The sequence below is a fragment of the Terrapene carolina genome, unplaced genomic scaffold (genome assembly GCF_002925995.2).
Source record: "Terrapene carolina triunguis isolate 2854851 unplaced genomic scaffold, T_m_triunguis-2.0 Scaffold21, whole genome shotgun sequence".
Taxonomy (NCBI): Eukaryota; Metazoa; Chordata; order Testudines; family Emydidae; genus Terrapene; species Terrapene triunguis.
Genome location: NW_020664372.1, coordinates 22,963,793 through 22,977,792, shown reverse-complemented (window position 1 = coordinate 22,977,792; position 14,000 = coordinate 22,963,793). Strand labels below are relative to the sequence as shown.

Sequence of the window (14,000 nt, the reverse complement as noted above, 5' to 3'; positions counted from 1 at the left end):
CTATTGACCAGAAGAAACTTTATTCGCCACTGGCGAGACCCGTTTTCAAGTATTTATATCGCAGTAAAATTGGCGGTAAATTGTACTGTTTTAGGAACAAGTTCAGGGCACAGACAAGCCCTCACAAACCTTTGTGTTTTGTCCCCAAGATCTGAATATTTTGGGTCTGTGTCAGCTATTTATATTTTCTGTGCTTTGCAAATGAGACTTCTGTATGGAGTATGTCACTGTAGAGTATATTTGGAGGTGGGGGCTGGTGTGCATGAGTTAAATCACGAATTTTAATGAAACATCTAATTTATACACACTTTAAAAATTATTGCCTAGTAAATGTTGACTTTGTACTTTACAAAGTATGTATACAAATGCATTGGAAATATGATGGAGTATATTTGTGTGTGTGTTCATATGATGTCTAAAAACTTCAAGTATTGTATTATATTGTCTCTTGCAAGATACTTGAATGTTTTTTATGCTACTTCTGCTGAAGCCAAGATAAATTTGTCTGTTAGTTACAGCAACATGGGTGGAGTAAAATGATACTTCCTGTGATCTAGTCCAGAACAGAATGACATAATTGCTTTTCAACAGCTGCAAGCATGCAGTTTAGATTAAAAACATTCTTGTAGTTGGGTTAAAAATATAAAATTGAATACCTACAATCATAACTTTCGATTTTAGTTCTTCCAGGATAGAAAGTACTAAGTTGATCCTGCTATTTTGATAGTACATCTATATTTTTAGGCTAAATATACTCAAGACATTTTATCATATTGTTTCCACCTACATTTAGCTTCTTTGCTTCTCAGGAACTAGGAGGTGATGTTTTTATTTCAGATGACTAGTCTATCATTTTCTGAATTTATAAATTCCTTATGCTTTTAGCATTTGTTTCCAGCAACTAGTTCATTTGACATAAACACACTTGTGCAGCTTCTGAATCTGAACATTCACCATACTGGCAAGATATATTTCATGTTTAACAAAAGAAACAAAATGTGACATTCACAGAATAAACATTTATAATGCATTTGAACTTGCAATGCTTTCCAGGTAACTATAATAATTCACAAACAACTGTAATGTAAGAGAGCCGTTACATGTATTTAGGGAGTGCTTTCAGCTAAACTTACTTAATTTGATGTATTGTGACATTTGTTTCCATTGAAATAGTGCATCAAAACCTACAACTCAGACTGGCATGTTGTCAATTATAAATATGAAGACTACTCAGGAGAGTTTCGACAGCTTCCAAAGTGAGTAAATTATCTGATACTGTTAGTTTTTGAAGTTGCAGAAAAACTTCATATATATATATATATATATATATATATATATAATCATATGACATATGACATATTGGGTCATAAAAAAGTCATTTCATGTAATATAGAACCTCAGATCTAGCCTACCAGTGTTAATACTCTGTACTGTACCCTGAGGTTTTCAGGGTAGAATTCATATTGGTTAATTTTTCTTAGCCTTTTGAAGATATAAAAGCTGTTGAATTGATATCTGACAAACTATCATAATAAAGCTGCCTTGGTAATTGTGGGATAACCAGAAGAAGAACTTGGATAATATTGATAAAAATAAAACTGATAATTAAAATATGGTAAGAGTTGTTTTACGCTACTGTGCCAATATACAGTCTTTTCAGCATTGATGGCAGCTTCAACAACTTTCCACAAGTTTGGAACAGAACCTTTTCTCACACACACACACACACACACACACACACACACACGCACGCACGCACGCACGCACGCACGCACGCACGCACGCACGCACACACACGATTTTAACAGAGAGAATGAATGCAACTATTTTATATTTATAGAGCATTGTAAGAATACACAGCACTTCAAACATCTTTTGTCTGTTTTTTTTAAAGTCTGCATGGAAAGGAGTATTAATGAAAGACAGGCACTGCTTTTCTGAAACTAGGATTTGTCTTTTTCCATCTTTGTGGTGGGCACACACATTTTATAGGATGTAGGTTTAAAGTAAAGAGATCAATTTTTCTTCCTGAAATTGCCTGTGGAGAGCCTCACAGATGTTGCATGCCTCACAGGTCCTGAACCATTTAAAAGCAGGTAACTGAGGTCATGTGCCTATGTCAACTACTGGACCTAAATTCTGCAGCAAGTATCTCCTTTTCTGAAGTGGTCCGATGCTGAATTATTGGAGAAACATGTCGCTTCAAGTAGATGAAAATGGAGGTTTTTTTATTGAATTAACTATGAAAATGAATAATACAACTTGTACAATATTTCTTTTGTTATATACTTTTTTTGTTGACCCAGTATTTTCAGCATGCCACAGAATTTTTTTGTATTGACAACACCACAACTGAGCTGTAGAAGTTGTCAGAGGGAAGCTTTTGACAAATGGAAAGATATAGGAGGTGATTCAGGTTTTTGTCACCCGAGGGTTACTGTTGGCATTGGTGAAAGGATGTTCCTTCCTTTCATATTTTTGGCACAGGTGGATGTGGCTTAAAAGTTTTATTTTTATATTTTGTGTGGCTTGAATTGCTAGTTCTTCTACCTCTGCAACCCTTGACATCAACCAACTGCCACCTTTTCCCTTTCCCAACTCTGTCCCACTATCTATTGCTGCAGATGAAAACAGTGCAAAAGCATGTGAGCTGAATGTTCCCTCTAAAATGATCAGTGAAATTGCTGAATATTTTTACAATTAAAATTTTGCTCTTAGACCTTAGAGTTAACATGTTGAGGTGAATAAAGGGATTCAGTTCCCTAGCAGATACTTTTCGATTTGTTGGCAGGAAGGGTCTACTAGGTGTTTTGCTAAGTACTAAATTGGCTCAAATTTTGAATGTTTTCTTTGAAAATGCAAGGGTTAACCTTTTTTTATTTTTTTTAAATGTTTTTAAGGAGAAAAGAGCTTCAATTCAGAATTGAGCTAGAAATTCTGTGTCCTTTTTTAATGTAGGAAATAATTTAAAAATTAATGCCTCTGGACAAATGATGTTGTATCTGAATTCTCCTCCTCCTCCCCAACTCTAGGTCCCTTTTGTACTGCAAATTCACTTTATTCATCATGGGTTTTTTTTCCTACTTGTATGGCTTCAACCACTACTTCATGGACCTAGGTAGCTTTTCTGTTGCCTTTTTTAGTTCTCTTCCTGTAACTTTTCCTTCTAGCATTCTTTTTTTCAGATGTTGTTTTAATTACATTGCCAAATACTTGATCTCAAATTAATTAAAAGTGATCAGTATAATCACCTTCACAATATTTGATATGTCATCGGTCTTTTTAATCTCTAATGTTTATATTGATTGATAATTTCAGTTTGAAGGCCTCCAACCTTTTAAATCTGTGTTCAGGACTTTTATTTTTACTGTAACAAACTGAATTGTCAAATGACAGATAATTTATTCATTCTTTTTAATTAAGTGCTTCCGTATGAAAATTGTTGAATGTTTCTTGCCTGGTTTACCTTGGAGATTCCCAAAAAGCCAACTCAAACCCGATAGCTTATGGTGCAATGACTAAAACATTATATTCTTTTTTTTAATTAAATAAATGAAGAATGAGAATGAATTTAATCTTGGCAGCAAAGGGTGGCTGTAGCTGTTTAGCCTGGCCATCATTCTGTTCTCCTGATTGGCAGATCCCCAGGTCAAATCTTTTGCCCGGCTGGAGAAACCATGCGACCCACCGAACCTTGGACATGTGGTTTGCACCAAACTGTGGAATTGGGAATTGGTCCTGCTTTGAGCAGGGGGTTGGACTAGATGGCCTCCTGAGGTCCCTTCCAACCCTGATATTCTATGATTCTATGACCCTCAGAGAGTGTTCGAGCTGTCACTGAGACAGACTTAGGCAGTCTCCAGCAGTCTTAGTCCCAGTTACACATGGAATCTCACTATTGTGGAAAATATGTGCCAGTTTGGGGGTAACTGCACCTTTGACCCCCCTCCATTGTCTGCTTTAGGAATGCTGTTCAGGTTTCAAGCCTTTAGCCTTCACCTCTCTCTGGGCAAGGACCTGTGTCCTTTCTCTCCAGACTGGAGTTTTTGGCTGCAGTTCCTCCCCCACAGTTCACTGTAATGCGCCCACAAGCCAGTCTGCCTAAATCCCCGAGTCTGTTTAAACTCCATCTTTATAACTGAAGTTCATTCTTTGTCTCTTGCCTCTCCTCTGGGATTGCTTTAAACCAGTATATGCAAACCACCCTGGGGACGGGTACTTCACTAGTGCTGTTCACAATCTTGGGAACTGCAGTAATCACCCCCCACTGATTTTAATTCCTGGAGGAGCTGTGGTAACCCTCCCCTTATTGAGTCATATACAGTCCCTAGCCCACAGTGGTACATAAAACATTCATAAACTTAATACGGTATGGACCCTAAAAGTACTGCATGCATATCTGTCACAATATGCTCCTCCCCACCTGCAGTCCTGACCCTAACAACTGAATAAATATACTCTATCCCCACCCACTAAAGACTTACTGCCCCCAAAGTTGCAACACAACATAGTGGAACTTGTGGAAACTCAAATGTGGTTCTTGCTTGACCCAAATTAAAAACCCAATGATTAATCAGTATAACATACATTCAGAAATTAAATGCAAATACAGTATCTCAAAGTTAAGGACTGACTGCTTGTCCCAAATCCTGTTCCCAGCACAGAGGGGAATAGAAGGAAAAATTATGGTGCAGCAGGAGGAGAGCACTTACTCAGTCTAAGGCAGCTCTCCCCAGGCCAATAAGAAGTCTGTGCAGACGGCAGAGGGCAGAAGATGCAACTGTGGAAAATGGCTTAGGTGAATTCTGTTCCACCAAGGAGCACATATTACTGCCTCTTAATAGTGTGATTTATATTTTCCTTTCAGAATAATTGTAAAAGGTTGGATACTGAATGATTGTGTAAGTGATCACAAAATATCTGAGTATTAAGAATTTTTCTTTCTTCTTTAGCAAAGGGACCAAATCAGAGAAACTTCCAGTTCATGTATATGAAGTTGATGAAGAAGCAGATAAAGATGAGGTGAGCAGATAATAATTTATTTCTTTCTATTCGGTAAGATTATTTCATTAGAAATAGTCTCTTAAATGTTTATATCGAGTAAAAATAGAGGTTTAATTTGATAGTCACTTTAGACTTTAAAAAGGTTTGAAAGTGGGAAATCTATAAGTGCACTGGATGCTGGTTTTTAACTACTCTTGTGTTCCCAATGTCTGTCATATTTATGGAGGAGAAATTCTGATAGCAGAGAGAATGAGTTTATATTGGAGGTGAGGGGATTATAACTGGTGAGGGCTGGTTTACACACAAACTTGCACAAAAATAACTAAACTGTTCTTAATTCACATCATTTGCTTTCATGCAAGTGTGTGTGTGTGTGTGTGTGTGTGTGTGTGTATACTCATTTTGGAATAAATGTTCCATTTCAGTTTAACTTGCAACTGAAGCAAAGTGGGAATAGAACAGTTTTATTCCAAAGTAAGTCCACACACACACACTTGCACCAGAATAACAAAACAAAACAAAGATTAAAAAATAGTTATTTTGGTGTAAGTCTGTATGTAGACCAGCTCTGAGAATGTCAGAGAAAGCAGGAACTAATCAAAAATGGCTGAAACCTTTTTACTTATTTTCCTTCCAATCCTCTGCTTCCTGAGAACAGTGATTTCAGGTAGTGCCAGCTGGTTTCAAGAAGGTTTCAAACTTCAAAATATGTTTTTCAACAAACAAACTCTGTCTGTTGACTGTATACACTACATAGTTTTTACCGTGGTATATTTTAGAACAAGAGATTGAATGTTGAGGCTGCTGCCTTCTTATCTCATAAATATTTCAGCTCCCTTATAGTACTGTGAAAGCCTTCAAGTAAGCTAACTCAATTTTGTATTTCTTATCATATAAGTACTGCTGATAGTAATGCTCAGTACTTACATAGTGCTTTTTAATCTCCAAAATACTCATCACTAAATAATTAATTATGTGTGTAAAATAGAGCCAGTCCTTGATTGACTCAGTGGTGTAATAATCCAAGCATAGTGGTTCAGTAGATAGGACTCTGGATGAGAAGTCAGAAGATTTGAATTCCATTCCTGCTTCGGCACTGATGTGCTTCGTGACCTAGGGCAAGTCACTTCACTTATCTGTGCCCAAGTTTCCCCATCTGTAAAATGGGAATAATATTTTTTTAGAATTCTTTGAGGTGAGATAAGACCTAAATATTATTATTTCTGAAGTCTAGCATTTCTGATATCACAGCTCATCACCACAAAAGCTATTTAGATACCATTAAATGAATCAGGTGGTGAAGGAGCCTAGTGTGAATAAGAAAAAATAAACTTTGCTACAGTAGTTACAGTATTTCCTACTAAAGTTAAACAGGTGAAGGAAAAATACCAGAACTCTCATACTGGAGTATAGTAAAATTTGGAATGGCAATCACTGTAGAAGATGTCTGTTTATACATAAATGCCTCTACAAACAATAGTAATAGGAAAAGAAATCCAGAAAAAATGACTTCAATGGGCACTTAAAGTGCCAAATGATACACAACTTCATGGATAAAACTGTCCAAATAGAGCAAGAGGTTTTTCTTCTTTTGGACTGTCAGGCTTTTTTGTGGGTAAAATAAGTTGCTTTGTATCTAAAAATCATTTTATGGGGGATGTATAAAACGAAATTATTAAGTTTGCAGATAATGGAAAAATTGAACGAAGAGCAAATTAGGAACAGTGCCATCAAATCTGAAAAAAAAAATGCACATGTTGTAATAAAAGGATTTGGATAATTCAAGCTATTGGGCCAACAGATAGCAAATGCTGTTTGATGTAGGTGAATTTTAAAATCAGCCTGAGAGTGAGGAATGAAGCTAGTGTGTAGGTGATTGTTGGAACAATAATCTGTTCAGGAGTAGGCTTTGGATCTTATTGTGGAAAAATCATTGAAAACATAAACCTAGCATGCAACAACAATACAAATGGGGAAATGAGCCTATAATCTGTAGGAAACAGGAAGTGAATTTTCAATGGAAAAGCATTGTGCTGTTGGCCAGGGACTTTGCCTTCCTTTGAATTAACAGATGGAGCAGTTTAAAAGTGCATTAGCTTTTCTCCTCTGGAGACTTGAGTTCAAACTTTCAAATGGTGGAATAGGTGAACACACAATAATTCCATTTCTACCACAAAAACATTACACAGTTCAGCAGAATTGGCAAACTCAGTTCAACAGAGGCCTGGAACTAGAAAAACAAAGTTGTCTTAGGTCAGAATTTAGGCCTGGTCTACACTGAAAAGTTAGGTCAACTCACCTAAGTTGCTCATGGGTGTGAAAAATCCACACCCCTGAGTGCTGTAGTTAAACTGGTGTAGACAGTGCTAGGTTGAGGGAAGAATTCTGAATCTCGGGGAGATAGATTACCTCTGCTGATTGGAGAATCCCTCCCGTTGGCATATGTAGTGTCTACACTGAAGTGCTACAGTGATGCAGCAACACTGCTGTATCATTTCAAATGTAGACAGGCTCTTAGATACCCCTTCTGTTTTAATTTGTGCCAGAGAAAAGAGGGAGCTTGTAGTTGGAAACAGTGTTCCCCAGCTGACTTACTGAGGTATTTATAATGTACTAGCGCTGAGATACCTGAGTACTTTTCAAAGCAGTGGGCAGGGAATTGCTAGATTTTGAGTCGGGCTAGTGAATGTTAACATTTGATGGTAGGTCTCCTATGACCCAACAGGCTAAGGGTGACTGGGACTAGGGGCCTGACCAGGAGCAAGCAAGCTCTTCAGTGAGACAAGGAAAGAATTGAGGCCTACCCACAGAGAACAGTAGTCCTCTGGGGGACTGTTGAACTACCACCAGCATAAAACCATGTTAACTGGCATTTATGAATTTTACGATTTATATGTGCAGCCCTCTGTGCATATTTTTGTGGCTGCTGGCACACATGTATAGGCTGCTGCTAGCCAGAATAAATATGCATATTAATGGAGCTTTTAAAAGAATAATTTATTGTTCTGTTTTAGTCTCTGGTACTAAACCATGTTAATTTGAAACAGTCCCCTGTAGATATACAAACTTCCATCCCATGTCCACTTGATAGCTGGCTACTTCTTGATATCCAAATATGTTACAAAGAGTATTTTCCTCCTTTCCATGCCTCTCTAGAGGGCTGAAACTACTCCTTCTAGTCCCCATTCATTCATTCTTTTGTCCTACCAGAATGGGTTACCTCAACTTGATATGTGGTGCTACACTTGAAGACCATTCAAGCTTCAGCTAGCAGTTACTTATTTAACAGTGCTTCTTGTTTGTTACATTTGTGCTCCTTAGAATGTTTTGTTTTTAAAATTAATTTTTGGGTGAAATTCAAGCTTTAGGTTTTAAACCCAAAAGCCCTTGATATCTTGGGTTCTGTTTATCTAAGGTACCTCATCTCTCGTGTTACACCGGGACAACTGACGTCATCTGAGACACTCAAGTTTGCAGTCCCTAAAGCTTTGTATATCTGAAGAATTTGCCAGGCATTCTCACATGCATCTTCCCTGGTTTGGGCTACTGTGAAAACAAATCAGGCCCATGCTTCTGTGGCTCCACAGGCTCCCAGTCTCCTTCTGGTATTCATTTAAGTCCTGGGTCATAATCTTCCAAGCAATTAATGGATCAAGCCCTATTTACATTTACAACTGTATTTTCATCCATGAATCCTTGAATCCTATGCTCCTCTGCCTGGACTTCGATATGCATTGTTCCAAAGTGTGTGAAAGCTGGGGACAAATCATTTCTGGTGGAGGGGATGCATCTATGGCATGAATTTCCAGAGGAAGTAAATGAATCCGTGGTTTGACCGTCTTTAGGAAATACTGCAAAACCGTCTTCCTCTTTGACAAAACCTTTTCACCATAACAAGAATGACATTCCACAACACTGACATACACTCCCTCCTCCCAAAACAACAACAAATTAGACCTGAAACTAAAATTAAAATAAAAATCCCTACCCAAGCAAAGTTTCTATACCCTGCAAATAGAAAACAATCAGAGGATTCATGAAATGCACTAAGGACTTAACTATTGCTAATGGATTTTATGTGAAAGGTGCTTAGGTAGAATGGTAATGGGCAACAGTATAAAATCCTAAAATAGAGTTTTGAAGATTGTTGTGATAATTGGGCTACAGATTTACCTTAATTGTAAATTCAATTGTAAAAAGTATATGAAAGTTCATAAAATGTTACGATAACCTATAACCACAACTGTTGATGGAAAGCAGTTTCAGTTTGTGCAATTTTGTTTTAGGATGCAGCATCTCTAGGATCTCAGAAGGGTGGGATAACTAAACAAGGATGGCTGTACAAAGGCAATATGAATAGTGCAATCAGTGTAACTATGAGGGTAAGTTTACTAACGTCCTGTGCCACACTAAAAGACAACTGTTTATAGATATTTAATATTTCAGTATGATTTTTCTCTGAAAAGTAGATGTGTATACTTTGCTTTTGTTAAAAAGAACATAGGGTGAAGAAGGGGAAGATTCTGCTTACCTTATAGTAGCAAAATATAAAATTAAGCAGAGAAGACTCCTGAAGCCATGCACTCTTAAAATAGGTCTCCTAAGAAAGTAGGTGTCATTTTTACAGTCACTTTCAGATTAGAACTGCACTGCAAGGTGTAATTATGATCAGAAAAGTGACCATGTAATATGGAACCTTCTTATTCAGATCACCTCCCTATTGTGTGTTAGTCTGTTTTGCTTGCTTTATTTTTAAAATTAAATTATTTCTACTTGCTTTTATTAGCACCACAGTACTGTCATACAGGTATGGAGAGTTAACTAAGAACCGGTTATAAAATCTTACTTGTGTAATTGAGAGAAAAGGATACTCAACTTGACTTTCTGATCCCATGCAGGACTGGCAGTTAACATAACTTGTGAAACATTTTATTTGTACAAAATTTGCGCACTTTACAGATCCATTGAGAGAAACATGGAACTCCATGATGCACTTTCTATAGTAACTTCAGAGTATAACCTTAAAATCCATTGTCATTCATATTATTATTTATATAATATATGTTTTATACATGTTTAGTTTTTAAGTGCTGGGGCTGATTTAAAAATATCTTTAAACTTACAACCAGTAGCATGATACGATTCATAAATTGCTTCCTCCCATCACTATTTTATCAGTGTAATGAAACTTTCCCCTGTTGGAAAATTAAATGGACGTAATTTTATTGTAACCTATATATAGGGTTAAACAGAAAAAAAGTTCTGTCTTTAAGCTATGTGTATTGATGGTGTATTACATAATTAAAGCAAGTACAGTAACTCCTCACTTAACATCCTCCCAGTTAACGTTGTTTCGCTATTAGGATGCTGACCTATTAGAGAACATACTCCTTTAAAGTCCTGCAATGTTCCCTTATAACAGGGGTCGGCAGCCTTCGGCACGCGGCCATCGGGGTAATCCACTGGCAGGCTGCGAGACATTTTGTTTACATTGACTGTCACCAGGCACGGCCCTGTGGCCCCTGGCTTCCCGCAGCTCCCATTGGCTGGGAATGGTGAACTGCGGCCAGTGGGAGCTGTGGGGGGCTGTGCCTGCGGACAGTCAACGTAAACAAAATGTCTCGTGGTCCACCAGTGGATTACCCTGATAGGCCACATGCCGAAGGTTGCCGACCCCTGCCTTACAACGTTGTTTGGCTCCCCCGCTCCGCCCTCCCGGTGCTCCTGGCAGGGACCGGGTTAGGGCGCGGGGGCTTGCCCCGCTCTGCCCGCCAGGTGTTCCAGCTGGGGAGTGGGGTGGGGCATGCAAGGGCTTGCCCCATTCCACCCACCGGGCGCTCCTGTGGGGAGTGGGGTGGGGTGTGGGGGCTTGCCCCATTCCGCCCACCCAGGGCTTCTGCACTGGGGTGCAGAGACTTGCCCTGTTCTGCCTGCCCAGAGCTCCTGCCGGGGAGCAGGGTGGTGGTGGTGTGGTTCCTGCCCGCCCGGGGCTCCTTCCGGGGAGTGGGCAGGAACCCTGCTCCCCAGTTGGAATGCCGGGCGGGTGGAACTGGGCAAGCCCCCACGCCCTCATCCTGCTCCACTGCAGGAGCGTTGGGCGGGCGGAATGGGGCAAGCCCTCGCGCGTCCACCCCACTACACCCCTGCCTCAACCAAGCTTCACAATCATCATTGGTGAGTACAGTATTAAATTGTTTGTTTAAAATGATTTTAAACTTATACTGTGTATGTCTATATAATGTCTTTTGTCTGGTGAAAAAAATTTCCCTGGAACCTAGCGCCGCCTCCCACCACCCCGCCACCCCATTTATATTAATTCTTATGGGGAAATTGGATTTGCTTAACATTGTTTTGCTTAAAGTTGTATTTTTCGAGAACATATCTAGGATGTTAAGTGAGGAGTATGGATTTTAAGTGTATGGATTTTGAAATATGAAATTAATAGTACTGCCGTTAACAATGCTTTTTTTTTTTAACTAGTCATTTAAGAGAAGATTTTTCCACTTAATCCAACTTGGTGATGGATCATATAATCTCAACTTCTACAAAGATGAGAAAATATCTAAAGAGCCGAAAGGATCGATATTTTTGGATTCTTGTATGGGGGTGGTTCAGGTAAATATAATTGCACAGTCTGTTTTTTTACATATTGTGTGTGTAGATGATGAATTTATTAGACCAGAATTTTTCAAAATCTACATAATTATCCTGGGATATAATTATTAAACACATACTGCATACTTTTAAAATAGTCACATAAACAGGCAGGTACGCTACATGTTAGGAAGAAAAGTAGTTAGATTTTGTAGGTTGTGTTTTAAATTTTCAAAGTGGTTGTTTCTGAAAATGGACAAAGTCACTGATTTATGTGATGTGTTTATAAGAAACACATGGAGGCAAGCAGCAAGACAAATAAATGAAGAAAGCATGGAAAATTAATGAAAGCATAAAATTAAGTTCTATTACATTTTGTGTAGTTACATGGGCTGTAAAATGTTTTGCATAGCTTCTTGTGTGGGATTTTAGTTGTGGGAGTTGCATCATATTCACAGCCACCCTTCCAGATGCTTTCACTTGACCTTTTTACTTTTTAAAAATAAATGTTTGAAGCAAAAGATATAACTCTTTGGCCAAAAAGTTTTGCTAGTAGCAAGTGCCAGAGGATTGTTTTCATGGAGTTGTGTTATATGTTTACAGTACAGCATGTATCTGTTTTGTTAGGCAGAGCAGACCTGGAGACAACTGGGTTTTTAAGCTCTTAGCATTAAGTACTGAATCTGGACATAGTAACCTTAGTGGAAAGAATACATCTATAAATTATTTTGTATATGTATTTCCTTTCTTCCTTGCATAAACTTGTATAGAGGCTTAAAAAGGTCTACCCAAAATTATTTTCCAAATAGCACAAAAAATATTTGAATAAATTGATAATGTAAACTTGGCTGTAAAAGCCTTGTAGTTGTAACACAATTACTTAGGCATCAAGTTGATCAGATGTAGTGATTTACCAGTATTATCTTGGTTTAGAAAGTTAGTCCTGTCTAAACTTACTGAAACTGTAGATTGGTTCAAATTTAAATAGAACATGGCAGATAGACATCTGGTCACGATGCCCTCTTATTGCTCTTTGCCATGTTACCTCTTACTCACTCTTTCCCTGCCTTTCCCTAACTCTCTGTCACCCCTGACTAAGATGATGATAAATTCTAGCTCAGTTGTGCCAATGCTGGGCCTGAAGCACATACTGTCCCCCTAAACAACAAGTCTCTTTCACTGATTCTCATTATGGTACTGTGATATAGATGACGGGGTGCAGTCTAGAATATTCCATAATTCATAGCACGGTGGAGCACTAAGACTCAGTAGGAAGCAGCTGGCAGGGGAGGAGGCACATGGGCCCACTAGGAACGGATGGGCTTGAATTTTTCACCATGAAGGTATATTGTGCAGAGGGAAGTGGCAAAAAGCAGACACAATATAGGGGAGGAAAGGTTGTCCACCAAGTGACATGTTTCTCCTCCCTCTCAACCAAACTCTTTCATTCCTCACTCTTTGGCCCCAGTGACTTAAACTGAAATCTGAGTGCATTGTCCTGCACCCCCAGTTAGTGCATGTAAAAAAATCTCAACATCCTAATCTTTAGATTCCAAAGGACAGAAATAGTTCATAAATAGATGAGAGCAGAGTTTTTCTTCCTGCTTTAGTCAAGATTGTTAGTATTTACCATGATAAAGTTTTTGACCATTAGAAACAAACAAACTAAAATAAAACTAAGCTGAAATTTGATCTGCAGCAAATTCCTCTCCTCTGCATCTTCTCCCTCCTGAACTTTTCCAACAAAGGTCCTCACTGTGTTTTTTGTGAATGACTGAGGAGCCTCTACTTTTGCTCATTTTACAGTATCTTCCCTTGAAATCCTGTCTCAGGGTCTCATCTCTGTAGTTCAGGAGCCTTGGATAGGAGTTCCTTGTGGAGTGCTTAAGCACTTTTGTCCAGAGGGTTACTCTCATATTCTTGCTGCCTTTATTCCCCCATTTCTCTGTTGCACCTAAGGTTGTGAGCCTGTAGACTCTTTTTATAAGTTATACTAGCATAAGGAGGGAAAAAAACTTTTATAAACACTAAAAAACAAAAACTCAGTAAAGACACTGGTTATTATGGCTCATTATAACAATCTGCAACCCATTAACCCACCTTTAATCTATGACTGCAGAGGTGTTAACAGCCCACTTCACTTTGAGTGGTCTCTTGCAACATGTGTTAACCCTGTATACTTAACAGTGTGTTCCACCTTGTATTTAGCTGTAACACTCTGAATACTTTTCCTGGACTTGAAGAAGAGCACTGTGTAAGCTTCAGGCCTGCACAACTCGTAAAGTGGCGAGGGCCATATTACTCCAAAGAAAACAGCTGAGGGCCGAAACCCCCCGGCCCCGCCGAACCCCCGCCCCAGCACCACCCAGCCACCCCCGAAACACAACACCCCCTCCCAGCGC

General features: G+C 38.7%; 1 protein-coding gene across 2 annotated transcripts in view; it reads left to right on the top strand.

The window, feature by feature from the left end:
• The window catches only part of DOCK9 (dedicator of cytokinesis 9), a 306,118-nt gene that overhangs the window by 102,920 nt on the left and 189,198 nt on the right, over positions 1–14,000 (top strand). For both annotated transcript variants that reach the window (XM_024204291.2, XM_024204295.2), the window contains exons 4-7: positions 1,174–1,256; positions 4,953–5,022; positions 9,291–9,386; positions 11,485–11,619. In XM_024204291.2, coding sequence (XP_024060059.1) covers positions 1,174–1,256; positions 4,953–5,022; positions 9,291–9,386; positions 11,485–11,619 — 384 coding nt within the window. The remainder of the gene's footprint in view (positions 1–1,173; positions 1,257–4,952; positions 5,023–9,290; positions 9,387–11,484; positions 11,620–14,000) is intronic.